This window comes from Symphalangus syndactylus, chromosome 1 (genome assembly GCF_028878055.3).
Source record: "Symphalangus syndactylus isolate Jambi chromosome 1, NHGRI_mSymSyn1-v2.1_pri, whole genome shotgun sequence".
NCBI lineage: Eukaryota > Metazoa > Chordata > Mammalia > Primates > Hylobatidae > Symphalangus > Symphalangus syndactylus.
The window spans coordinates 54904634-54931564 of NC_072423.2; the positions used below are offsets into that span (position 1 = coordinate 54904634).

The following is a 26931-nucleotide window of genomic DNA, read 5'->3' on the forward strand; positions in this document are numbered from 1 at the left end:
AAAAAAGTTAGGTCAGATAATTTCCCTAGGACCAGTTTTTACATGGAAAGATGGAGGGAAAGTTAGAGTGATATTTTCAGGCTTTATGGCTGACTTTGACCAAAAGGGGCTCTGGTATCTATGACCCGCCTTGGGGAAGAGGAATTCTAGTTGCTATGGCTAGCCTGGGGAGAGGATGGGACTGAGAGACAGGAGGGCAGGAGAAGAACAAAGAAAAATTTTTGCTTCTGAGGTTGCATCCAAGTCCTTTATTTTGGGGTACTATTTTCTGAGCCCCAGCATAGCAATAGACAGCTAATACGCTAATCCAGGGCTTTATCTGTATCACTGTGTTGTGCTGCCTTTCGTGTGAATCCTAAATGCCCCCAAGGCTACTGAGAAATTGATGGATGACAGATGATAAGGAAGAGTGTCTGAGGGAGAGGATGCTATGCTTCCTCCGCAGCACACGTGGTCTCATCCACCTGCCTCCTTTGTATATCACTGTTTTTCTTGGTTCTTTTGATTTCTTTCTCCATTCCTTTCTTTTCTTATTCTGTGTCATTAGCAGACACCATCGGTTACCTCCTCATCTGCCACTCCTGTTTCCTCTTAACAGGGCACCAATTTTGTTTGGAGTGCCATATGCCCTGGCTGGTCTCAGCTAATGTGGTAATTCTATTCTCCTTGCCAGTGATTGATCTAGGGGTGGGCATGCAACAGAGAAGATGTAAGAGGAGGTCTTCTAGGGGCTCCAAAGAAATGTCTTCCTCTCATCTAAAAGAAGAACATGTTACAAAGAGAAATCTATTTTCCTTTCAAGTTTGAACAGTGTCATCAGAGGACATTATACTTGATTTTCTGCAGCTGTCATGTTGCATGGGGGAAGGCCAAAGAAATAGCAGAGATGTGGAGTCAGAGCTCTGACATTGCTAAGACTGTGTGACCCCTGGGGTAACCCTCCTCTTGACTTCTTGGTGAGTAAGACACCAATATTTTTACTGTTATACCACTTTAGCAGGTATTCTATTACTTGCTGTCAAAAACATTCTAATGGATATATTTTTTCTTCCTATCCTTGCTTTTTCTTCTCCTGTTAGGAACATCAAGAAGGCTCCAAAGTTGTTGCTTTTTTTTTTTTTTTTTTTCTGATTAAGGGCATTTTGGGTTAAAATGACTTTTGACTTTTGGTCAAGAAAAAGTGAAAGTAGGCTGGGCACGGTGGCTCACGCCTGTAATCCCAGCACTTTGGGAGGCCAAGGTGGGCAGATCACAAGGTCAGGAGATCGAGATCATCCTGGCTAACACAGTGAAACCCCATCTCTACTAAAAATACAAAAAAAAAAATTGCCGGGCATGGTGGTGGGCACCTGTAGTCCCAGCTACTCGGGAGGCTGAGGCAGGAGAATGGCATGAACCTGGGAGGCAGAGTTTGCAGTGAGCCAAGATCATGCCACTGCACTCCAGCCTGGGTGACAGAGCAAGACTCTGTCTCAAAAAAAAAAAAAAAAAAGAAAAAAGAAAAAGTGAAAGTACATTGTTATCTTGCACAGTAAGAAATATAGAGGCGTGTTATTATAGGTGTTGGATTTCCTATAGTCCTGCTTTACAAAATTGAGGTTAAGTAACTTGCCCAAGGTCACACAGCTGGTCAGTGTGGATTTGAACCCAGGGGTCAAATTCCAGACTCTTTGATGCTGACCTCTATACATTACTGCCTTTTGTCTGAGCTCACTTAGTTTGGATGGGCTGATGCTTCTTCTTTAGATGTGGGCTTGATATTCAGGTATGGGCAATTGATATATTTCATTCCTCTGGCCATAAGGACTGGTTCATTGTTGGACATGTGACTCCAGTTAGATCAGTGAGTTTCCACCCTAAGCCTTTTCTGGAACTATATGTAAAGTGAATCTATATCAAATAACATTGCCAAACTAACAGTTTGTACACATGGAGCTGTTTCCAACCATCACCGCACCACAGAAAGAGCCAATCCGCAAAAATATAATCAAAAGAGACAAATGGCTCATGCTGACATTCTATGACCCTGCATCCAGCCTAGCCCAATCCCTACTGACTTTTCAGTTATGGGAGACAACTCATTTCTTCTTTTTGCTCAAGCCAGTTTGGCATTTTTGTCACTGAAAGACTTCCTAGGGGCTGAACTGTGTCTCCTTAACTCATATGTTGAAGTCTTAACAGTACCTACTACAGTAGCTCAAAATGTGACTGTATTTCCATAGGATCTTTAAAGAGATAAAGTTAAAATGAGCTCATCAGGGTAGGCCCTAATCCGCTATAACTGGTGTCCTTATAAAAGGAGATTAGGACACTGACACACACAGACTGGGAGTTGGCCATGTGAGGACGAAGCAATGAGGTGGCCATCTGCAAGCAAAGGAGTGAGGCCCTGGGAGAAACCCACCCTGCCAACCAGCCTCCAGAATTGTGAGGAAATCAATCTCTTTTGTTTTTTTTTTTTTGAGACGGAGACTCGCTCTGTCGCCCAGGCTGGAGTGCAGTGGCGCGATCTCGGCTCACTGCAAGCTCCGCCTCCCGGGTTCACGCCATTCTCCTGCCTCAGCCTCTCCGAGTAGCTGGGACTACAGGCGCCCGCCATCACGCCCGGCTAATTTTTTTGTATTTTTAGTAGAGACGGGGTTTCACCGTGGTCTCGATCTCCTAACCTCGTGATCCGCCCACCTCGGCCTCCCAAAGTGCTGGGATTACAAGCGTGAGCCACCGCGCCCAGCCAATCTCTTTTGTTTAAGCCACCCAGTCTATGGTACTTTGTTATGACAGCCTGAACAAATTAATACAAGACTCTGAAAACTTTCTAAATTCGTATCTGGAGGTGAGAGAGTACATGTTGCAGATTGTCAAATAGAGAATTGGCTCAGTCAAAGTGGGATAGGGGCAGTGAGGTCCTCTCGATTTTTGGCAGGAAGCTGGCAATTTCTGTTGTGCAGTAATAGCAAGGCAGTGGTGAAACTATCCTATTTTCTCTTGGTGCTCTGACCATGGGGCTACTGAAGTTGAAAGTTAAAGAGAGATGGTAGAAAAATGTCAGGCTGATGGAATAAGATGAATTTATTTTGTAGCCTTCGGTTAGATCCTACCAGAAAAACAAGTTTTGTTAGAAATGGGCAATCTGAAAGCAGCAAGGGAAGAAAAGACAGCTTTGCTACAGGAGGCCCTCTCTTCCTACAGCCATCAACTTAGAAAGTTACATGTCCCTGGCTGGGCATGGTGGCTCAAACCTATAATCCCAGCACTTTGGGAGGGTGAGGCTGGGGGGATTACCTGAGGCCAGGTCAGCCTGGCCAACATGGTGAAACCTCGTCTCTACTAAAAACACAAAAATTAGCCAAGTGTCTTGGCATGTGCCTGTAGTCCCAGCTACTTGGGAGGCTGAGGCAGGAGAATCGCTTGAACCTGGGAGGTGGAGGTTGCAGTGAGCCAAGATGGTGCCACTGCACTCCAGCCTGGGCAACAGATGAGACTCTGTCTCAAAAAAATTAAATAAATAAAATAATAGAAAGTTAGATTAGATGTCTCTGAGCTTCGCTGAATCGAAAAGTGGGGTTCTCTGTCATCAACTAATATTACTTCTCACAAAGCCTAGGGTGTGGAAAGCATATCAGAAGATATGATAGGAATCAGAGAGAAGCTTCATTCCTGTTCTTTTAGGCTTCTCCCAAACATCTTGCAGACATTTAGCAGCCTGAGAAGGGTGACAATGGTCTCCATTGTAAAGAGTCACCCATCAGACATAACCAAGGGGCAAGGGCCAAGTTATCTGTGCTTTGAGGGTGCTGGTTCTGCCCTGGGGCAGCCAGCATGGACAACACTAGGTTGAGGACTAGGTGGGATGGCAGAGCATTAGGGCCTGTGCTGAGAAAAAAATCCCACAGTAAAGGGTCTGGAATCTAGGACTGTGACCAAACATATTTGACTTGGGCCATCGGTCAGTAGAGTTGCCTGATTTTTTTTTTTCTATTTTTTGAGATGGAGTTTCACTCTTGTTGCCCAGGCTGGAGTGCAATGGTGTGATCTCAGCTCACTGCAACATCCGCCTCCTGGGTTCAAGTGAATCTCTTGCTTCAGCCTCCCAAGTTGCTGGGATTATAGGTTTGCACCACCACACCTGTCTAATTTTGTATTTTTAGTAGAGACAGGGTTTCACCACGTTGGCCAGGCTGGTCTTGAACTCCTGACCTCAGGTGATCCCCCACCCCAGCCTCCTAAAGTGCTGGGATTACAGGTGTGAGCCACTGCACCTGCCCGAGTTGCCTGATTTCAAACCGTATAGTTATATTGCCCAAGAAACTGCAAGCTTGGACAAAAAAAAAAGGGGCAATGGCTCAACTTCCAGAGCAATTTTCCAGCTCCTCTCATCTGCTCCAATGGCAGTGGGCTATGTGGCTTCAGAGGGGAACACTTCCTAATACCTTTCTAGGTCCCAGTGGTTTGGGTGGTGGGCGGGATGGGAGGCTTACCTCCTTCTGCCCCTTTTACCTGACAAGTGCAGGATGAGGCAAGTGACTCAGGTTTGATTAGTATCATTTTCCATCCCCCTGATCCCAGTGATTGGTTCAGACCAACTAACTGCAATGAGACTCAATCCTAGGGTTGTTTTGCAGGAACTGTTGGGAAAGTGAAGCACTTCATCCTTCAGTTGCTAAATCAGCAGAATAAGCTTCAGGTAGGATGTCACTCTGTAGAAAGAGCTGACTGAAAATGAAGTTAAAACTGAGGAATGTATAGCTGGGAAATATATATGTGGAGAGGGATGTTAAGTACTTGTGATGGTGGTTGAACCTCTAGGATCCAGCAATGCCTAAAGTGATTGCTACTTCTGGATTTCTCAACTTTTTCATTACACGAACTAATACATTTCTCCCCCCGCTTCACTTTTTATTGTTATTTTCTCACTGAAACTGCCTTCTTTCCTCTCTTGCAAAGGAATTCACTTGCCTCATCTGGCACTTGTTGGGTGCTGAGGACAGAAGGAGGTAAGTACCCCCTAAAATCACCAGGATCCAGAAGGGTATTAGGAAATATTCCCCTCTGTGGCCACATGGCCCACTCCTACTGGTGCAAATGAGAGAAGCTGGAAAATTGCCTTAAATGTTGTCCAGATGCCACCTTTTAAAATCCTTTCTTGATTTCTTACCTCCTTCTCCTCTTCCTTCTCCTTTCCTTACCCCCTAGATTTGTTTGTGTCAGTTGGAATGGTATTTTTGGCTCTTATAACCAAGACCCATGAGTAATACAGGAGCCATCAACACTTTACACTCTTTAGCAGTTGGAGACCTACCAGATGCCTGGACACTGGGGACACAAACTGGAATAAAGTTGAATGAGAAGTGGACTGTGTCTTCAAGAAGCCCTCAGCATTGTGAATCGTGGGCATTGTATAGTGTGACACGTGCCACACTCACAGTGTGTATAGAGTATGTTGTGGAGAAGGGGTCCTCATTTGGACTGAGGAGTTAGCGAAGGCTTCCAGAAGCTGAGTAGGAACTACAAGTAAGGACATTTCAGGCAGAGGGGATAACCGAATAAAGACAAAGGAGTGTCATATGGCACATTATCCTTCATTCTGGAGACCCCAAGTAGTTTGATATGGCTGGGACAGAAGGTGCCTTTAGAAATGTGAAGGCAGATGGTGCCAAGGGTAGGAAAACATCAGACCATGGGGGACCTTTGTCCTTCAGGTGTAAAATCATTTAAAGATTTAAGTGAGCGAAAACGTGGTCACGTTTGTTACTAAGATGATTGCTTTGGCTGCAGTGTGGAGGATGGATTGAAAAAAAGCAATTGTTATCTTACCATAGGATCATGAGAATCTCTCTTCAATAAATGCGAGAAAGGGCAGTCTGTTTTTCATGATATACTGATTGCCAGCATCTTGACAGAAGGGCTATGGCAAAACCGAGAAAACACTATCAGTATTAGGCAAAAAAGCAAAACAAAACAAAAGAAAAGAAAACAAAGATCTCTGTAGCCCCAACAGTGCTAATTTTTGCATACCCAGCAATTACATTTCTAATGAAAGTCATTGCTGCCAAAATCAATCAGTATAAATATTGGAGACTCCTTTCTCCTTCCCTGAAAAGCTTTTACTGTTTCGTTTCACTAAAGCTCAACGAGAACTCGGGGTTTATGGTTCATTCTAGAGTGATCTACCACAGGCGTGCTTTAGGATGATGGTCAGGGAAACTGTCATTTAATCTCAAGGAAGCTGTCATTTGATTCCATTCAAAACTAGGCAGTACACATCAGCAGGCAATATAGTCTGATGCTGTGGCCTACTTTGTTGGCTGAAGCCTTCCACTGTTCCTGGGAGGGAAGTTATTTTTGTTGCCTTTCATCTCTTATTCACATACATGGAATATACACGTTGGTCACTCTAGAAAACACATGGATAGTCCTAGAGCAAAATGGATTTCAAGGTTATTTAATTTATGCCTCTTAAAACCTCAGACACTTTCCTCCCAGTAAAATTTCATGTGGCATACAGAACTTTTTTTAAAAAAAAAAATTCATGTTCTCCTTACTTCTCCTTACCACCTACTTTTTTCTTTCTTTCTTTTTTTTTTTTTGGATAGAGACAGGGGTCTTGCTATGTTGCCCAGGCTGGTCTCAAATTCCTAGCCTCAAGTGATCCTGCTGTTTTGGCCTCCCAAAGTGCTGGGATTACAGGTGTGAGCCACTGCACCTGGCCCACTTTTTTCCCTTTCAAGAAAATACAGTACTCCAAGGCCTGAGTGACTATAAAATTTCAACTTTTGTGCCTTTGTATTCTTAGATACCATTTTGTTTTGTTCTTCTGAAAGATTACACTAAAATCCACTTTTCTTGTACGTGTACACTATTTAAAAAGTTTCACACTCTCTTAGGGAAACCACTGGGAACACATCTTCACAGTGTCCGTGGAGAAGGTTATGTGATTTAAGAAACACTTGTAGTGTCTATACCATTTAATATTTAGGAATTTGTTGATTTTTTAGGATCTTTGGATGAATGGGTTTTTAATTTTATCCAGCTTATTTAGAAGAAATTGCCATGCTTGCTTTAAAAGGGTTTCTTCTCGGATCCCAAGGGCGCCGAGAGCGTCGCGCGGCGCCCCGGCCCCGGGGTCAGTCACGGTCTGCGCCTGCGCGGGCCCGGCTTGCCCGCCGTCCTGCGGGACGCCCGCGGCGATGGGTTGGGGAAATGGACGCCTAGAGAACGGAAATCCAGTTATCAAAATGGACTCGAGAAGAGAGAACCTAACAGAACAATAACAATGGAAGAAATTGGGAACATTATCACAAAGCTATCATCCTGCCAAACTCCAGGCTCAGATGATGTCACAGGTTAAAAAACGTCCTTCATGAAAAAGATCTTAAGCAACATGATAGATTCAGAAGCTCATGAAAAGAGGCCACCAATACTTACATCTTCAAAACAAAATATATCACCTCATATTACAAATGTTGGTGAAATGAAGCATTACTTGTGTGGCTGCTGTGCAGCCTTCAACAACGTCACAATCACATATCCCATTCGAAGGTCCTCTTTTGACAACAGCTGTGTGGCATCAAAACCTGGGATGCAGTACTTCAGTTGAGAAGGGATGGATTTCGAAATTTGTATCGTGGAATCCTTCCCCCATTGATGCAGAAGACAACTCCACTTGCACTTATGTTTGGTCTGTATGAGGATTTATCCTGCCTTCTCCACAAGCATGTCGGTGCTCCAGAGTTTGCAACCCGTGGCGTGGCGGCAGTGCTTGCAGGGACAACAGAAGCAATTTTCACTCCACTAGAAAGAGTTCAGACATTGCTTCAAGACCACAAGCATCATGACAAATTTACCAACACTTATCAGGCTTTCAAGGCACTGAAATGTCATGGAATTGGAGAGTATTATCGAGGCTTGGTGCCCATTCTTTTCTGGAATGGACTCAGCAATGTCTTGTGTTTCGGCCTTTGAGGTCCCATTAAAGAGCATCTGCCTACCCCAACGACTCACAGTGCTCATTTGGTCAATGATTTTATCAGTGGAGGTCTATTGGGTGCCATGTTGGGATTCTTGTGTTTTCCAATTAATGTTGTAAAAACTCGCATAGTCTCAGATTGGTGGGGAATTTCAGTCTTTCCCCAAGGTTTTCCAAAAAATCTGGCTGGAACGGGACAGAAAACTGATAAATCTTTTCAGAGGTGCCCATCTGAATTACCATCGGTCCCTTATCTCTTGGGGCATAATCAATGCAACTTATGAGTTCTTATTAAAGTTTAGATGAAAAAAACCATCAATTAAGTGCCATTTATCAACTGAATAGACCTTCTAAGAAGAATGCAGTTTGGCCTCTTTCTTAATTGGCCAAATACAAGTTGGTGTCATAACTCCAGGCCACAGTGAGTTATGGGCAAAGCTGTTTTCCTTAAGCATCAACAAAACAGAATAAAAGGTTCCAATAGGAAAATATAAGGGTTTTTTGTTTTATTTTGTTTTCTGTTTTGTTTTGTTTTTTATCATTACCTAAGAGCTTTAGGCTAATTGCCTGGTAAATAGCTGTCTATCTGATGGCCTTTGACAAGGAACCTAATCCCCAATATAAGATTCTTTTTCTCAAACCAGTCTTGAAATCTCCTGCATTTTTTTTTTTTTTTTTGAGGCAGAGTCTCACTGTCGCCCAGGCTGGAGTGCAGTGGCGCGATCTCGGCTCACTGCAGGCTCCGCCCCCCGGGGTTCACGCCATTCTCCTGCCTCAGCCTCCCGAGTAGCTGGGACTACAGGCGCCCGCCATCTCGCCCGGCTAATTTTTTGTATTTTTAGTAGAGACGGGGTTTCACTGTGTTAGCCAGGATGGTCTCGATCTCCTGACCTCGTGGTCCGCCCACCTCGGCCTCCCAAAGTGCTGAGATTACAGGCCTGAGCCACCGCGCCCGGTGAAATCTCCTGCATTGAAAGGTAAGTGGCTATGACCGGCCAGAGAGAAGGTCCTCAGGAGCCAGGGGCTCCTCAGGTTTCCTTTGTTACTCCATTGCTTTCTTCTCTGCCCTCAGGAGCAGCTGCAGAGGATAGTCTTCATTAAGCTCAAGCATATGACAAAGGGGCAGAACAGAGAAGAAAAACAGCTTATTATGTATAGGCTTTTCATGATACATTGTTTGTATTAGTTTTGAAACTAAGCACCTATTGGATAGTCATTATACTATTTCTATTTAGATATGGTAGATCAAGGAGCTATGAAAGTTCCGGTTTTGCTTTCTAGGTTTGAAAGTTTTCTGTTTGATTCTGACTGTGACCTTCAACCCTTCCAAAATATTCTTATGTTAATTTCACTTATTTCATTGCCGAAAGATGAAGGGACTCAAATTTTGTTATAGGTGTTCCATCCTGTTAAGAAGTTTTCATATTGTGTATAGATCAAATTCTGTTTAGCTTGGTTTTTTGAATTATTGATGCCATCTCAGCAAAGGTCTGTGGTTATTTTTCCTGTGGCGTAGGAGTTGGTCGTATTCAAGCATCCTGTTCTCTTAAAACTCTCCTTTTAAAAAATAAACACTTCCATAACATTTTGTTTTGGAAGCCTATTAATGCAATCCCACTTATCCCCCCCTAGTTTCTAAATGTTACAGAGTAGGGGGAAAAGGCTCAGGATAGTTTTCACCCCGTAGTGTTCGCTGTCTTTTATTTTACTCTTGGAAATAAGAGACTCCATTAGGGTTTTGACATTTCGGGAACCCAGTTTTACCATTGTGTCAGTAAAACAATAAGATAGTTTGAGAGTATATGATCTAAATAAAGACATTTGAAGGGTTAGTTTGAATTCTAAAAGTAGGTAATAGCCAAATAGCGCTCATCCCTTAACAGACGAAAACTTCTTTGTCAAAGGTATTAGAAAATGTGAAAATATTTTTCCAGGTGAAACTCATGCCACTTCCAATTGACTAATGAAATATAAGAGCCAGACTGAAAAAGTGGATTATGAATCTTAAAACCCTTTCTGTAAATATTATGTAGCTAAAGATTGATTTCCAGCATCTGACATGGCTGTAGGTTTCTTGTTAACCAGTTTTTCTTCTTTCTGGGTAATTGCATGTGAATATGTGCACATACTGACCAAAATGAAGGCCTCAACTTGGTAGTTTACTGAAAGTTTCTGGGCAAATAGTCCATAAAAGCTGTTTACCTCTAAATGCACTATGGCTGGTTAAATACAGTGAGCATCCTTCTTCCAGTTGTAAAGGATGAAGCTTATTAAGCATTAGCCAGACAGTAATAAAGCTAAATAGCCATATAGCAGCTCTGTCTGACAATGTTGTACTGGATATTGCAGGTAACTTTCAAGGTGCAGATGTAAGGATTTAAAAAAAAATAATTTGGCACCAAATAAATATGAGTAGCATCCTTTGGCCTATTAAATAGAGTCAGGATTTGAAGGGAATTGAGTTTGAGAAATGAATAAATAAAGGCACCTTGGTGCCTGACACCCTCATTCATGTGTGTGACTTTGAGCACTCACAGGCGTGTCCAGCTACTCAGCCCAGGGCAGGTGGGTTAGCCTGGGGTTATACCTTGGCCCTGGGAATAGACACCATTGGGTCTTTGGTTTTATTGGGCTTCTTTTTGTCTTTACACTCCATATAGGTGGTAGAAATCTGAGTTCTAAAGCACTTTTGTGAAATACAAGCTAAGTGAGAATTCTAAGGAAAACGCTTTGGTTTCTGCTGTCTCAAATAAGTGGCGTTTAAAAACAATTATTAATAAATATTTTTAATGGTTTTAACTCAGCATTATTTTTATTTCTCTGTCACTCTTTACAGCTTTTGAAGACCAAACTGCAAATACATTACCAGGGATGGTTTTGTATTGTCCTATAGACTTCTTAAATTTGACAAAAAACTTAGCAGAACTTGTAACCAACAGCTTTGTCTGAACTTGAAGTCAAAATGTGTTGTTAATAAGAGATTCTAATTATTGCTTTTACCTTCAGTGTGAACTAGTGTGGTAATAACCTTGAAAAGGCAGGCCAGGCACGGTGGCTCATGCCCGTAATCCCAGCACTTTAGGAGGCTGAGGCAGGTGGATCACTTGAGGTCAGGAGTTTGAGACCAGCCTGGTCAACACGGCGAAACCCCATCTCTACTAAAAATGACAAAAAATTAGCCAAGTATGGTGGCACATGCCTGTGATCCCAGCTACTCGGGAGGCTGAGGCAGGAGAATCGCTTGAACCTGGGAGGTGGAGGTTACAGTGAGCTGAGATTGCACCACTGCACTCCAGCCTGGGCAACAGAGAGAGAGAGAGACTCTGTCTCAAAAAAATAAAATAAAATAAAAAATAAAAATAAAAAAATTGAAAAGGCAAACATGATTGAATATCTGAAAAGCTTCAAAAGTGGCCTTTCTGTTACATATGTGGCACAAATGGCTCATGAGTGCAGGACACTTATGGTCTTGTGTCTTATACTTCATGTGTGATGCCACCAGAAATGTTATGGATTCTGTATTGAACACACTGAGAGTGGTATGAGCCCTCAGGAGTGCACCACTGAGTAAACACAACCTTGATCCGGTGGCAAATGTGTGTGTCTTTCTTGTTTCATTAGTGGTTGGGGAGAAAATTGATGTTTGTGTCTAAATAGTCGATATTCATCTTAACATGGTTGGCTGTATAATCACCGGCTATATTGTGAACTGTGCAATAAAACAATCGTTTGTATATATAATTACCTTTGGATACCTGAAATTTCCAAGCTCAGTTACAATGTAATGCTCAGTATAAGGCTGTGCAAACATGTAAGGGAATAATGGTGGTCGATGGGATATATGAAATGGGATCTAGAGGGCTTCGAGTGAAGCCAATCATGTTGAACTAACACTGGTTCAGTGTAAATGAAATAGAGTGAGGGGTATGCAGTCATGAAATGAAGGGTGGACAGGAGATTACATCTGAAGAAAGGGTAAGCACTTAGACTTGGTTTCTTTTAAATTAAAATATTTCTTTTCTCATGTGCAAATGCATGTCAAAGACTTGAACAGGCATTCTCTTGAAATTTGTGGATTTTTAGTTTTTAATGCTGTATTTGCTTAATATTAAATATGTGTTGCCTAATGGCTCCCAAACTGTGTGGGAGTCTCTAAGTGTTTCCTCTTAAATGTTCATTATTGAAAGTGGTTAAGTGCACAATGCTGTTGTTGTTTGATAGTTTGAGTTTTATGACCATATGAGTTTAAATGAAATCTGTTAAATGTTTCAGAGTTAACACTTTTTTTTGATAATTTGTAATAAAGTTTGTTTTTTAAGCCCCCCCCCAAAAATAATGAATAAATAAATAAATAAATGGGTTTCTTCTCACACATCAGGCAGTTGTGGGACGGGAGTTTATTCAGACTACTTTTACATTTTGGTTTGATGCGTAGGACTGTGGGTTCACTTGAGCCTTAGTTAACCTTCTGTCAGTATAGTGGTATCTGACATTCTGCATTAAGGAAATTTTTTTCTCCCATCAGAATCTGTAGCTAATGGTGGTAAACTTCACACATGTATTTCTATAATAACACACCAGATAACACACTAGATTTGTGGTCTATAGTAACCAGCAGTATAGACCACAAATAATGAAGAATATAAGCTTTAGAATGAGATACACCTGGCCAGGCGCGGTGGCTCATGCCTGTAATCCCAGCCCGTTGGGAGGCCAAGGCAGACAGATCACGAGGTCAAGAGTTCAAGATCAGCCTGGCCAACATGGTGAAACCCCGTCTCTACTTAAAGTACAAAAATTAGCTGGGTATGGTGGCGTGTGCCTGTAATCCCAGCTACTCAGGAGGCTGAGGCATGGGAATCACTTGAACCCAGGAGGTGGAGGTTGCAGTGAGCCGAGATCACACCACTGCCCTCCAGCCTGGTGACAGAACGAGACTCCATCTCAAAAAATAAATAAATAAATAAAAAGAATGAGGTATACCTGTGTTCAAATTCTAACTCTGTTACTGACAAGTTATATGTCATTAGGCAAGTGACTCTTGGGTTTTTCTTTCACCTGAAAAATAACATATTTACTGCAAATGGTCGCTTTTAGTTATCAATAAAATAAAATGCCACTTAATATGGCATCTACAGATAGGCTTTCAAGACACAAAACTATTATCATTGTTCTCTTTTCCTTTTTATTTCACCTTTCATATTTCTCCCAATATCTTTTTGATGTGGAAATAGCTTCCACTTGACATTTACAATGTTGATTCTATTTTAATCTTTGGCTACTCTTTCCTTTCAAACATATAATTCTTCCTTTCTGATTTTGACCTGTTATTTTGGTTTTTCTCTAATGTTTTCACTGCCTGGATATAATAACTTTACTTTATTTTGCCCATTTTATTTCCCTACTATTTGAGGTCTCTTTTCTTCTTAACTGGTTATACTGGTAACTATGATCAAAGTTTCTAACTTTAGACATCAAATTTCATCTCAGGGTAATCTTAGAATCAGCCAGTTGACATGTTATTTATTGAAGAATGACTTGGAATGTACAGGCAACCTTTCCTGTTTTTAAAGAACAACCTAAATGTCCCAGTTCCCCTGGAGGCCAATTTCTGAATGGTTACACATCTGAAAGAAGTACAAACCGGACTTTCATGCAAGTCTTTACCAAACAGTTCTTGAGGATTTGGAAGCAGGGAATTAGTATTGCACAATGCACATACACCCACAAAAACTTCCTAGTACTCATATTTAGATAACTCTCCCTCTCCCCACAGTTCCAGTCTTCACAAATGCTCTCATGTCCATTCTCTTTCCTGTCTTATTGTCTCTTTTGTACATTCTCCTTTATACCACCAAACTAGTTCTCCTCTTCTCTCCCCAGTACTCACTTTGCCAAGCTCTTCCTACTTTCTCCAGTTCCCATATTTCTTATTTGAGTATCTCCACGCTTGCTCTTACGTGGAACAATTAAGCCATTCTTAGATTCTCCATGTCTTCTCTTCACCTTGTATACTCATTAATTCTAACAAGGGCAAATACAAGTATGTCGATTCTTATAAAAGACTATAGGCCACTGCTGTGGTTTGAATATATTCCCCCCAAATTTATGTGTTGTAAACTTAATCCTCACTGTAACAGTATTAAGAGGTAGAAACACCGGGAGGTAATTAGAATTAGATAAGGCCATCAGGAAGAAGCCTCCATGATGGGGCTGGTGGCTTTATAAGAAGAGGAAGAGAGATCTGAGCTGGCACACTCTTACTTCCTCACCATATTATGGCCTGTGCCACCTTGGGACTCTGCAGAGAGTTGCCATCAGCATGAAGGCCCTCACCAGATGCAACCCCTGAACCCTGGCCTTCCCAGCCTCCAGAACTGTAAGAAATAAATATCTCTTCTTTATAATTTACCCAGTCTGTGGCATTCTGTTATAGCAAGAGAAAATGGACTAAGAAAACTACCCATGTCAACATGACTTTGTTTTTGGTTCCTGCAAACACCTATTCAGAAAATATAAGGTTGCACACCAATAGGTAATTTTACTCTGTGCTTCAGGAAATCCCAAGACCAAGTAATTGGAGACAATACATTGAATTCCAAAATTCACAGACCAATTTATTGGAGACAATACATTGCTTATCTGGGCAAACCCTTGCTTTTTAACCACAGTTTACCTATTCAATACCCTTGCTTTTCTGTGACTGCCAACTTAAACTACTACATAAACATATATTTACATATAAACATTTTTATGTATCATTAAATATGTAATCATACGTATAATATATAAACAATTTATATATATTATACATGTAATTAACTTTGTATTGATACATTATAGAAATATATATATATATATTTCCCTATATATAAAACAGGTCTTTCAAGGCAGAGAATATATACATTCCTTGAACGGCCTGTTTTAAAACACTTAAGCTCAGACCTCAGAGCCCTATAAGTATTCTATTTCTTTTTTTTTTTTTTTCTTGAGACGGAGTCTCGCTCTGTCGCCCAGGCTGGAGTGCAGTGGCGCAATCTCGGCTCACTGCAAGCTCCGCCTCCCGGGTTCACGCCATTCTCCTGCCTCAGCCTCTCCGAGTAGCTGGGACTACAGGCGCCCGCCACCACACCCGGCTAATTTTTTGTATTTTTAGTAGAGACGAGGTTTCACCGTGGTCTCGATCTCCTGACCTCGTGATCCGCCCGCCTCAGCCTCCCAAAGTGCTGGGATTACAAGCATGAGCCACCGCGCCCGGCCTAAGTATTCTATTTCTGATTCCCCTTGTGAGGTGCTGCCAAGACTGTCAAGGATGTATTCTTTCTTGGCAGAAAGTTCTAATAAATTTAGCTTTGATTTATTAAATATTGATATTTTGGGGAGTTCAACAGAGCAAATAAATATTTCCTAATTTATTGTATATTTTTGGTAATTATGTGTATTTAAGGACTGCCTGTATTTATCATTTGCTTTTTGCAGAAAATCCTCTTTTTAAATGAGAAGAAATACTTAGCCCCATCTTAGAGAATATCATTACTTGCTGAACGTGTTTAACTTCTTTTTCTAAAATTTATTTTTACTTTTTTTACTTTACAAATAAAAATTGTATACATTTATGATGTGCAACATGATATTTTGATATATGTATACACTGTGAAATAATTAAATCAAACTAATTAATATATTCATCACCTCACATTTATCATGTTTTGTGGTAGAAATACTTATTTTCTCTCTTAGCAATTTCCAAGTAAACAATACATTGTTATTACTACAGTTCACCCTTGAACAACACAGGTTTGAACTGCGTGGGTCCACCCACGCAGTTCTTCTGCCTATGTCACCCCGAGACAGCAAGACCTACCCCTCCTCTTCCTCCTCCTTCTCAACCTTCTCAACATGAAGATGAGGAAGATAAAGACCTTTATGATGATCCCCTTCCATTTCTTCCTTATAATATTCTTAATAACATTTTCTTTTCTCTAGCTTACTTTATTTAAGAATACAGTATATCACACATGTAACATACAAAATATGTGTTAATCAACTGTTTGTCATGGGCAAGGCTTCTGGTCAACAGTCAGATATTAGTAGTTATGTTTTTGAAGAGTCAAAAGTTATACATGGATTTTTGACTGCGTGTGGGGTTGGTGCCCCAACCCCCAAGGTGTTCAACGGTCAACCGTGTAATTGCCATGTTGTATGATAGTCTTCTGAACTTATTCCTCCTGTCTAACTTAAATTTCGTGTCCTTAAGCCAACATCTCCCCCAAACCCTCAACCTCAGCCTCAGTAGCCACTATTCTACTCTTTGTTTCTATGAGCTCAGCTTTTTTTAGATTCTACATATAAGTGAGATCATGCAGAACTTGCCTTTCTGTGCTTGGCCTATTTCACTTAGCATAATGTCTTCCAGGGTCACTTCGGTTGTCCCAAATGACAGAATTTGCTTCTTTTTTGAGGTTGAATAGTATTCCATTGTGTATACATACCACATTTTCTTTATCCATTCATCTGCTGATGGACACTTAGGTTGATTCCATATCTTGGCTATTGTGAATAATGCTTCAGTGAACATGGGAGTGAAGATCTCTCTTTGACATACTGATTTCATTTACTTTGGATATACACCCAGAAATGGAATTGCTGGATCATGTGGCAGTTCTATTTTTTACATTTTTGAGGAAGCTCCATGCTATTTTCCATAATGGCTGTACCAATTGAACATTTCCACCATCGGCGTGCAAGGGCTCCTGTTCCTCCGTGTCCTCTCCAACACTTGCTATCGCTTACCTTTTTGATAATAGTTTTGGGATGTCCTTAACTTTGCATAGACATGAATGGATGTGATTACAGCTGGCTGTAGGCAAAGTCATGAAGTTAGTTAAATTGAATTTCTATAAAATAACTTTGCTTTGTCTCCTAGTTCTCACTGAAGCTTTGGCAACCTGCCAGAGGTAACCAGTGCTCTCCTGCTTCCTAAGGATCTGCACTACAGTTCAGTCAAATTGTGTCCCAAGTTCACATTTATCACCTTCCACCTTCCTCTTTACAACTCGTACCCCTCCTGCCATCATCCCATTAACGGTCATCCTCATTCCTGGGCAAATTCTTGATTTTGTAACAGTTATCTTAGGAATCAGAGCAGGAATTCTGGTCTCTTTCTCGGAGCTCATGCCCGGAAGAACTCAGGGCCCCTGTGGGTCTGTATTGGTGAATGTTAAAAATTTAGCTTTATCCATTTTGGGAGTAGGGGAAAATGGGAAGAAAGGGCATGAGAGTGAAGGGTGAGAGGAAAAGGGAAGAGAAAGAGAAGACTAAGAAAGGTAGATATGCATGGTACCTCCTGATATGTATCAAAATAATGTAAAGTGTAGCACATTAAAGTTTTAGAGTTGTGACCTTCCAGTTGAACCTTCTTGTTTAATATATGAAAACCAGAAAACTTGCCTAAAGCTCTATAATTACAGGCAGAACTGAAAAGACAGTTTACCTATGATTACTCAATGTCTAAAAAGGGGGGTTAACTAGGAAAAAATTAGGTAATCTGTTGGTCCTTGAAGAATTAGTTTCAGCTCCAGAAAGAGAAGAGGCTCGTAATACTATTCTAGGGAGAATGAAATGATGGTAAGGCTAACTAACATGAGGCTCAAGACATTATGTGAAAAATAATTATTTAGTGACTACTCTGTATTAGGTAAGAGCAATGGAAGATGCTCTTGGAAGATGTTTCATTTCATTCTTTTTTCTCAAAGTTTATTAAGAAGTGAACATCATTAAGGATCACTGTAGTTTTCAACCTACTTGCAGTTTGTTTTCAGTTGCATGTCATTTTAAGTTGTTATGGTGGGGAATTGTAGTGTGCATGAGAATTTACATCTAATATACTGACTCTGTATTATCATCATTCCATGTGCTACTTAATCATAGAATGTCATGGAGCAATTATTGTGGCATCTAATAATGAACTTCACTTACAATAAAGAAATTTCTTAATGACTTATATGCTGCAGTCAATCTGCCTGATAATTTTGGAGTTTTATAACCCTTGAAAATTACTTTGGAAATAGCATTAATGTACTTTAGATAAAAATATGCTTCGCTTACTGCCTGTGCTCACAGAATTTATGCTGTATTTGCAACATTAAACTATGGTATGAAATGCTCTACAGTATGCTTTAATTATAACAGAACAGACTGTTCACTCTTCTCAATCCCTTGCTGACAGACTTTGTGTCATGTCAGCAGATGATGACTCTTCCTCCTATTATGTTAGAATGATAAAATGTGCTTCAATCATACAACCCTCATCAGCATAAGAAAGACTACTAGATTACATCTATTTTATTCTTACGCAGATTACTCTGCCAAGAGGAAGTAGTGAAGAAATTTGGGTGAGAATACAGATCAGAAAAGCATTAATGAGAAGATACGTGATGTGAAGGCTCTGTAGAGGGAAATGAGAGGAATAGGTGGCATTACAGAGAGAAAATACAAGAATCATGCAAATTTGGAAAGTTCTATGTTGTAAAGGAAATGCGTGAAGGAGAGGCAGAGGAGGCCACTACCTCAGGGAGTGAGACAATATAAGCTGCCTTTTTCCTTCTAGCTTTTATTTTATGTTCAGGGGTACATGTGCAGGTTTGTTATATAGATAAACTTGTGTCATGGGGGTTTGATGTACAGATTATTTTGTCACCCACTTACTAAACATAGTACCCAATAGGTATTTTTTCTGATCATCCCCCTCTTCCCACCCTTCATGCTTAAGTAGGCCCCAGTGTCTGTTGTTCCCCTCTTTGTGTCCATGAGTTCTCATTATTTAGCTCCCACTTACAAGTGAGAACATGCAGTATTTGGTTTTCTGTTCCTGTGTTAGTTTGCTAATGGTCTCCATCTCCATCCATGTTGCTGCAAAGGACATGATCTTGTTCTTTTTTATGACTGCATAGTATTCTATGGTATATATGTATCATATTTATGGTGTACATGTATTATATATGTATATTTATACAGAGTCTCTCCTATTGTCCAGGCTGGAGTGCAGTGGCATGATCTCAGCTCACTGCAACCTCCACCTCACAGGTTCAAGCAATTCTCCTGCCTCAGCTTCCCAAGTAGCTGGAATTACAGGTGCCCACCACCATGCCCGGCTAATTTTTGTATTTTTAGTAGAGACAGGGTTTCACCATGTTGGCCAGGCTGGTCTCGAACTCTTGACCTCAAGTGATCTGCCTGCCTTGGCCGCCCAAAGTGCTGGGATTACAGGCATGAACCACTGTGCCCAGCCTATGTATCATATTTTCTTTATTTAGTCTACTGTTGATGGACATTTAGGTTGATTCCATGTCTTTGCTATTTCTCTAATGTTTAGTAATGTTGAGCATTTTTCATATGCTTTTTGGCCGTGTGTATGTCTTCCTCTAAAACCAACCCACAATTGGACATAAAACAATCTTCAGCAAATTAAAAAAAAAAAAACTGAAATCATACCAACCACACTCTCAGACCACAGCACAATACAAATAGAATTCAATACAAAGAAAGTTGCTGAACACCATACAATTACAGGAAAATTTAAAAAAAGGTCCTCAATAGCTTTTGGGTAAATAATAAAGTTAAGGCAGAAATCAAGAAGTTCTTTGAAACTAATGAGAACAAAGGTACAATATCAGAATCTCTAGGACACTGCTAAGGCATTGTTAAGAGAGAAATTTGTAGCACTAAACATCCACATCAAAAAGTCAGAAAAATCTCAAATTAACAACTTAACATCACAGCTAAAAGAACTAAAGAAGCTAGAGCAAACCAACCCCAAAGCTAGCAGAAAGCAAGAAAAAACCAAAATCAGAGCAGAACTGAAGGAGAGTGAAACATGACAAACCATACAAAAGATCAACGAATCCAGGAGTTGGATACTTGAAAAAATTAATAAGATAGACCAGTAGCTAGACTAATAAAGGAAAGAGAGAAGATCCAAATAAACATACTTAGAAATGACAAAGGGATATTACTACTGACCCCACAGAAATACAAATAACCATCAGCAACTGCTATGAACACCCTTATGCACATAAACTAGAAAATCTAGAAGAAACAGATAAATTCCTGGACACATACATGCTTCTAAGACTAAATCAGGAAAAAATTGAATCCCTGAGCAGACCAAGAACAAGCTCTGAAATTGAATCAGTAAGAAATAGCCTACCAACCAAAAAAGGCCCAGGACCAGATGGATTCACAGCCAAATTCTACCAGATGTACAAAGAAGAGCTGGTACCATTCCTAATGAAACCATTCCCAAACATTGAGGATAGACTCCTCCCCCAACTCATTTTATGAGGCCAGCATCATCCTGATACCAAACCTGGCAGAGACACAACAAAAAAAGAAAACTTTAGGCCACTATCCTTGATGAACATAGATGCAAAAATCCTCAACCAAATACTGGCAAACCAAATCCAGCAGCACCTCAAAAAGCGAATCCACCATGATCAAGTAGGCTTTATCTCTGGGATGCAAGTTTGGTTCAACATATGCAGATCAATAAATGTGATTCATCACATAAACAGAACTAAAGACAAAAACCACATGATTATCTCAATAGATGCAGAAATGCTTTTGATAAGATTCAACATCCTTCGTGTTAAAAACCCTCAACGAACTAGGCAATGAAGGAACATACTTCGAAATAATAAGAGCCATCTATGACAAACCCACAGCTAACATAGTACTGAATGGGCAAAAGCTAGAAGCATTCCCCTTGAAAACTGCACAAGACAAGGATGCTTTCTCTCACTACTCCCATTCAGTATGACCTAAAGGAAGTCTGCATGTGGTAGGGAGTGAGTCTGAGAAGTAAACAGAGCCAGCAAAATCGTCAGGCTGCCGCAGGAGCTGAGGCTAATCCACAAGCAGCCAGGGCATTTGAGACATGGAGCAGCTGCCTCAGGAGCACCAGGTGCTGCTCTTGCTGGACCATAGAGTGAGGACCACAGGAACACAGGGCTCCCTGCAGTGAGAAGCCTGAGTGAGTCCTGTGCAAGCAGTTGAACTAAGCTATCACTTACACAGCTTTCTGCAGCAATGGTTGGCATCGCCACTGGCTTGAGTTCACATGCTCCCCTAGCTTCTCTCTTTTGAAAATGGCCCTTTCTACTTCTGTGACCAGACATCCCTCATATTATGGCTTGCTTTTACCCCTCAAAGAGTGGCAAATGTTCCCCTGGAATTATTCCTTGGACCACAGGTGGCTTTGATAGGACATGTGGAGTCTGAACCTTGGATAGTGGTGGAAGGGGGGCCATTGGTGTAATCTAGGGGGAAAAATCACAAATGTTAGGCTTTTAGGTCGCCGATAATCTGCAAAATGTCAATCCTCACCCCATCCCTGAGCCTCACACGATTGTTGATTTTTATCCCTGGGGTGGTGGTCAGGGGCGAGAGTGGGGAATGAGGTGGCTCTAAATGGAATTAGGGAAGGAGTGATGGATCCGAGTGAGGAATAAGGGACAGAGCTGGGAGAAGACTCTGAGCCAACTTAGAAAGGGACTGGGGCAGGACTGCCTGGTAAAGTTCTGTAGTTAGTATTAAACTTTTGTAAAAAATGACTTTATGCTTTGATAGGATCCTTTGATGTGGCACAGTGGCAAAATGAATCCTCTGGCAAAATATCTGCAGTAAAGTCACATTTTTGGAGCAAATCTTGTGACAGCGTTCAAAAGGAGTTGAAGGAGGGAAAACACCGACTCATTAGAATAATCTAGATATGAAAAGATTGGGACTTAAATTGGAGATCCAAGAGAAGGTGTGATGACAGCACATCTGAAAAGATCATGGAAGATAGACTAAAGTGGAAACCAGTCTGGTGACTCTTAAATGCTGGGGCATGTCTCAGTTGGATCATTTAAAAATATGGATTTCGGGGTTCATACCAGAAATTTTGATTGAGTGGGTGTGACATAATGAAAAACGGATATATTTGTTCTCTGCCCCAGTTACTGTACGGAGCTCCTAAAGCACTTGTAATTTCCTGAGCAATAGTGGTGCTAAGTATATCTTTTGCTCTAATAAGTCTTTGACCCAGTTCCTGGCATAGAGCTTCTAATCTCTTGGAATTTCCTGGGTGATAGGAGTGTCTTTGTTCTAATGAGGTGCCTCTTGGTAGGCACCTGGATTGGGGCTGGTCTCCAGAAAGACCAAGCCATGAGTAGAGGCTTGAAACTTTCAGTCCCAACCCCATCCTCCAGGAAAGGGAGAGTGGCCGGAGATTTGAGGTAGTAATTGATTGTGCCTGTGTAATGAAGCCTCCATAACACTTCCTGAACCATGGGGTTTGGAGAGTTTATGTGGGTGGCAAACACATCAATATGCTCAGAAGGTCGCACACCCCGACATTGCTAGGACAGAAGCTCCTGTGCTTGGGACCCTTCTAGATTGGGCCCTTTGTGTTTCTTTTTCTGGCTGTTGATTTATATCATTTAAAATATCCTCTGTGGCTGGGTGTGGTGGCTCATACCTGTAATCTCAGCACTTTGGAAGACCAAAGTGGGAGGATCACTTGATCCCAGGAGTTCTAGACCAGCCCGGGCAACATTGTGAGACTGCGTCGCTACAAAAATAAAATAAAAAATTAGCTGGGCACAGCAGCATGCACCTGTAATCCTAGCCACTCAGGAGGGTGAGGTAAGAGGATTGCTTAAGCCTGAGAATCAAGGCTGCAGTGAGCTATAGTCACACCAGTGCATTCCAGCCTAGGTGACGGAGCAAGACCCTGTCTCCCAAAAATAAGTAAATAACAAACAAACAAAATTTCCTTGGTAATAAAGAGTTCATTATTTTCTAACAACCTAGAATCAATAGAAAGGAATGTCTAGGTTAGGATGATCAGGATTTGTGGAGACCAAAGTTTTATCATGCAGATGAAGCCTCTCGTAGCAGGCTCCAGGGCGAATAGATTGTAACTGTTTCTTATCAGACTTAAGGTCTGTGTTGATGTTAATGCTGGTCAGCTTTTCTTGAATTCCAAAACAGAAGAGCGTATAACGAGGCATGTCTGACTACCTCCTTCTCATCATGGTCTAAACTAGTACTGCAGTTTGTTAACTTTGGAATATCCTTGGCAGAGAGGAGGGGCCCATCTAATACAGGAGTTATTAAGAAATAATATTTAGGCAGCTAGAAAGGGTGAAACTTTTCAGTGGAATTTTCCTTTAATGAAAAGCAACCCCCAAAACATTTCTTTTCTAACAGAAAGTGGCTTGAAAAACCAGACCAGCAAGCACTGATATGCACATGCTGGTGGCTGGAAGGCGGGTACATTCAATATGGTGTCTCCCGCCCTCTTTTCCTTGTCACCATGTGTGCCAGGTGTCACGGCAGCCTCCAGATAAAGCCACATGTGCAGGACATCATGGCCACGCACATTTCCATATTAAAAGGCTGGGATGGGAGGGCCAGTTTTTTCGCTGGCTACATGAATGACACACCTGGTCAAACCAATCCCCTGGGCCCTGTGCAAATCAGATACTGCCTCCTCTAGCCTCCCAATGTAACCAACTGCTTTTTGCTGCACGTAGGGTTTTTTCCATTCAGAGGCCCCCCTCCCTCTGTACAGGGGAGCTGTTTTCTTTCTTGCCTATTACACTTTCTGCTCCTTAAATCCACTCCACCTGTGCCTGTGTCACTAATTTTCTTGGTGCAAGACCAAGGACCCTGGGTGTTTCCCCAGACATTGGAGCCATATCATGTCGGTGCATTGGCTGGGAATCAAAGGTACAACATTCATTGGAGCAGTGAGTAGAGGAGCGAACTCAAAATCTATCCCATCATTCCGAGGCTCTTGGCCTCTATTTTTAAATCAAATCAAATCAATTAATGGGCATCTGTCAGCTGTCTAGATATTCTTATTGTGGCTGACATTCTTAAAGACTTAAAGTATGTCAGACTTGCTGGGGAGGACATGGAGAACCCCCCAATACCCATAGGTCATTGGGAAGGTTGGCCATGCTTCAAACCAGTTTTTATTCATAGGGAAACTTTGCCATTGTGCGAGGCCAGGAAAGGTTCTGAAATAACTGAGAATTTCTGGCTGGGGCACACCCTGGTGTTATCCAAAGGCTTCTGGACTGGACCCAGCCTCTGACAGCCTGCTCTGGGTGTTGGTAAAAGATCCCCAGCTATCCTATCGCAAAACTTCTTTTTCTTTTCGTTTTTTTTGAGACAGAGTTTCACTCTTATTGCCCAGGCTGGAGTACAATGGCGCGATCTCGGCTCACCACAACCTCAGCCTCCCGAGTAGCTGGGACTACAGGCGCCGGCCACCATGCCTGGCTAATTTTTTTATTTTTAGTAGAGACAGGGTTTCTCCATGTTGGCCAGGCTAGTCTTGTACTCCTGACCTCAGGTGATCCACCCGTCTTGGCCTCCCAAAGTGCTGGGATTACAGGTGTGAGCCACCACGCCAGGCCAAAACTTCCCTTTTTCTATTAGTGATCATTATGTCTCGTATTCTCTCTGTGTGTCAAATGTGTGGGAATTTTTACAGCCTAGGGAAGAAGTAATCCATTAGGGAAAATCAGGAAATGCTATAGTAGCCGTGGATATAGCTCAGGGAAATGCTGTTGTAATCTAGGAACAGAGGTCTGCCCTTCCCCCACAGTGAGGTCACTCACTAATATTCCTCATGGTATTTCTTTTTTTCGCTAATATTCCTCGCTAATATTTGTTTTTCGCTAATATTCCTCATGGTATTTCTTTTTTTCTTTCTCTCTCTCTCTCTCTTTTTTTTTTTTTTTTTTTTTGGAGATAGAGTTTCGCTCTTGTTGCCCAGTCTGGAGTGCAATGGCGAAATCTCGGCTCACCACAACCTCCACCTCCCAGGTTCAAGCAATTCTCCTGCCTCAGCCTCCCGAGTAGCTGGGATTACAGGCAGGTGCCACCATGCCTGGCTAATTTTGTATTTTTAGTAGAGACAAGGTTTCTCCACGTTGGCCAGGCTGGTCTTGAACTCCCAACCTCAGGTGATCCACCCACCTCGGTCTCCCAAAGTACTGGGATTATAGGTGTGAGCCACCACACCTGGCCCAGCACATGGTATTTCTAAGCCAACAGTGTTACATAGTGGAAATAGAGATTCTCTTTATAAGACACATTACTTGTCCTCTGTGGTACACCGCAGCTTCCGAATTTTTCCTTTTTGCACCTTTCTACTGGAAACCAGGCTTCATGCTGCTCCTGTGTATGAGAAAATTCTGCCTTCAACAATTAGGAGTAATATGTCCTCCGCAGCCAAATTTTGGTCCCAGTACTGTCCCATCAGCAGGAAAATCACCATTAGGTCCCCATGGCCCCTTAAGGTACCTACTCTGTCTCTGATTAAGACAGTACTTAATTAGTAGAGGGATTTTAAGTCCAGAAGTTAACTGGAACCATTTTTCTCAGGGTAAATCCTTTAGTACAGGCCATAATAGCAGGCAATCTACCACATTCCCGGAGCCTTGCCTTTCCCAAGATCCATTTTTTTTAGGGAGGCACACAGGTCACACAAGTCTAGGAAGTCAAAGGGAAATTGTAAGCAGAGGACTAGAGCTACCAGGGTGAGCATGACTAGCCCCCAAAGCTTAGTTTCTCTGGTGCCATGGCTTGGAGGGTCACGCCTACAACCATGGGTGGCACATTTAACAGGGTGCCGGGACCCAGGAGCCAGGGAGGGAAAATAGTTGAGGGGATGCTCCCACTGTCTTCTTCTCCACCCTGGGTCACTCACAGAAAGGAAGGAGACTACAGGGATGCCTTCTCTCACTTCTTTTTCTAGATGGGTAACAGATTATCTTCAGCTTGCACCCCTCTGGAGTGCACTCTGAAACACTGGAACTTCTTTAACCTCAGAACTTTGAAGAGAAAAGTGGCTTTTTTTTTTTTTTTTTTTGCACAAGGGAATGACATTTTTACTAAACCTTTGCAAGTGTTGTAAGATCAACCCAGCTCTTTTAGTAGTCATATTGGGCAGGCCCAAAGAGATTAATTCCCCCAAATTAGAGAAGCAACTTCCAGGGGAACCATCTGAGGATCCCCCTTATTTGGGTCCCCTTCAAGTTCCCTTCTTATTACAGGACCTTAGGCAAATAAAGGGAGACTTAGGCTGATTTTCTAAAGACCCTGATAGGTATATAGAAACTTTCCAAAATTTAACTCAGGTATTTGACCTCACATGGAGGGGTGTTATGTTGCTCCTAAGTCAGACCCTCACTGCAGCTGAAAATAACTGGTTGTTTAAAGGAAGGGTGTTTAGAACAGGTCAGAAAGTTTGAGTATGTTGTAAGAGGGTCTGTGAAATTCAGTCATGAGAGTTTAGTAATTAAAGGAAAGGAATTATCAAGATTAACACTAAAGTTACCATAGCCACCCAATAACGTATTTCTCCCAATCATATTGCAAGTTACAAAATGGTCTAAGCGTAAAATTATTCTCTACTGGCAAGTCAAGGGGGGAATGTATGCTTTTCTCAAGGAAAATGTTACTTTTATATTAATGTTTCTGGTAATGTACAGCGCTATCTAGTGGAGGCAAGCCAGTATTACAACTCATTGGTGTAACAGGTATGAAACTCTACTGTCATAGTTAGGGTCTATAAGACTTCCACTAACAGTGATAATCTTGCTTTTGTTTTTGTTTTGAGACAGATTCTTGTCCTGTCACCCAGGTTGGAGTGCAGTTGCATGATCTCGGCTTACTGCCTCTGCCTCCCGGGATCAAGCAATTCTCCTGAGTAGCTGGGACTTCAGGTGCATACAACCATGCCTGGCTAATTTTTTTTTTTTTTGTATTTTTGGTAGAGACAGGGTTTCTCCATGTTGGTCAGGGTGGTCTTGAACTCCTGACCTCGGGTGATCTGCCCACCTCGGCCTCCCAAAGTGCCGGGATTACAGATGTGAGCCACTGCATCCAGCCAACAGTGGTAATCT

At 41.7% G+C, this 26931-nt stretch overlaps 1 protein-coding gene and 1 pseudogene across 1 annotated transcript; one reads left to right on the forward strand and one right to left on the reverse strand.

The window, feature by feature from the left end:
- Positions 1-342: 342 nt before the first annotated feature.
- LOC129458895 (leucine-rich repeat-containing protein 37A3-like) overlaps positions 343-26931 on the reverse strand; it is a 44728-nt pseudogene continuing 18139 nt past the window's right edge.
- Positions 7159-8460, forward strand: SLC25A52 (solute carrier family 25 member 52). The gene is given in 3 exon segments (XM_055235295.2): positions 7159-7532; positions 7535-8096; positions 8098-8460. Coding segments are annotated over 3 exon segments (909 nt in total). The 5' UTR covers positions 7159-7360; the 3' UTR covers positions 8273-8460.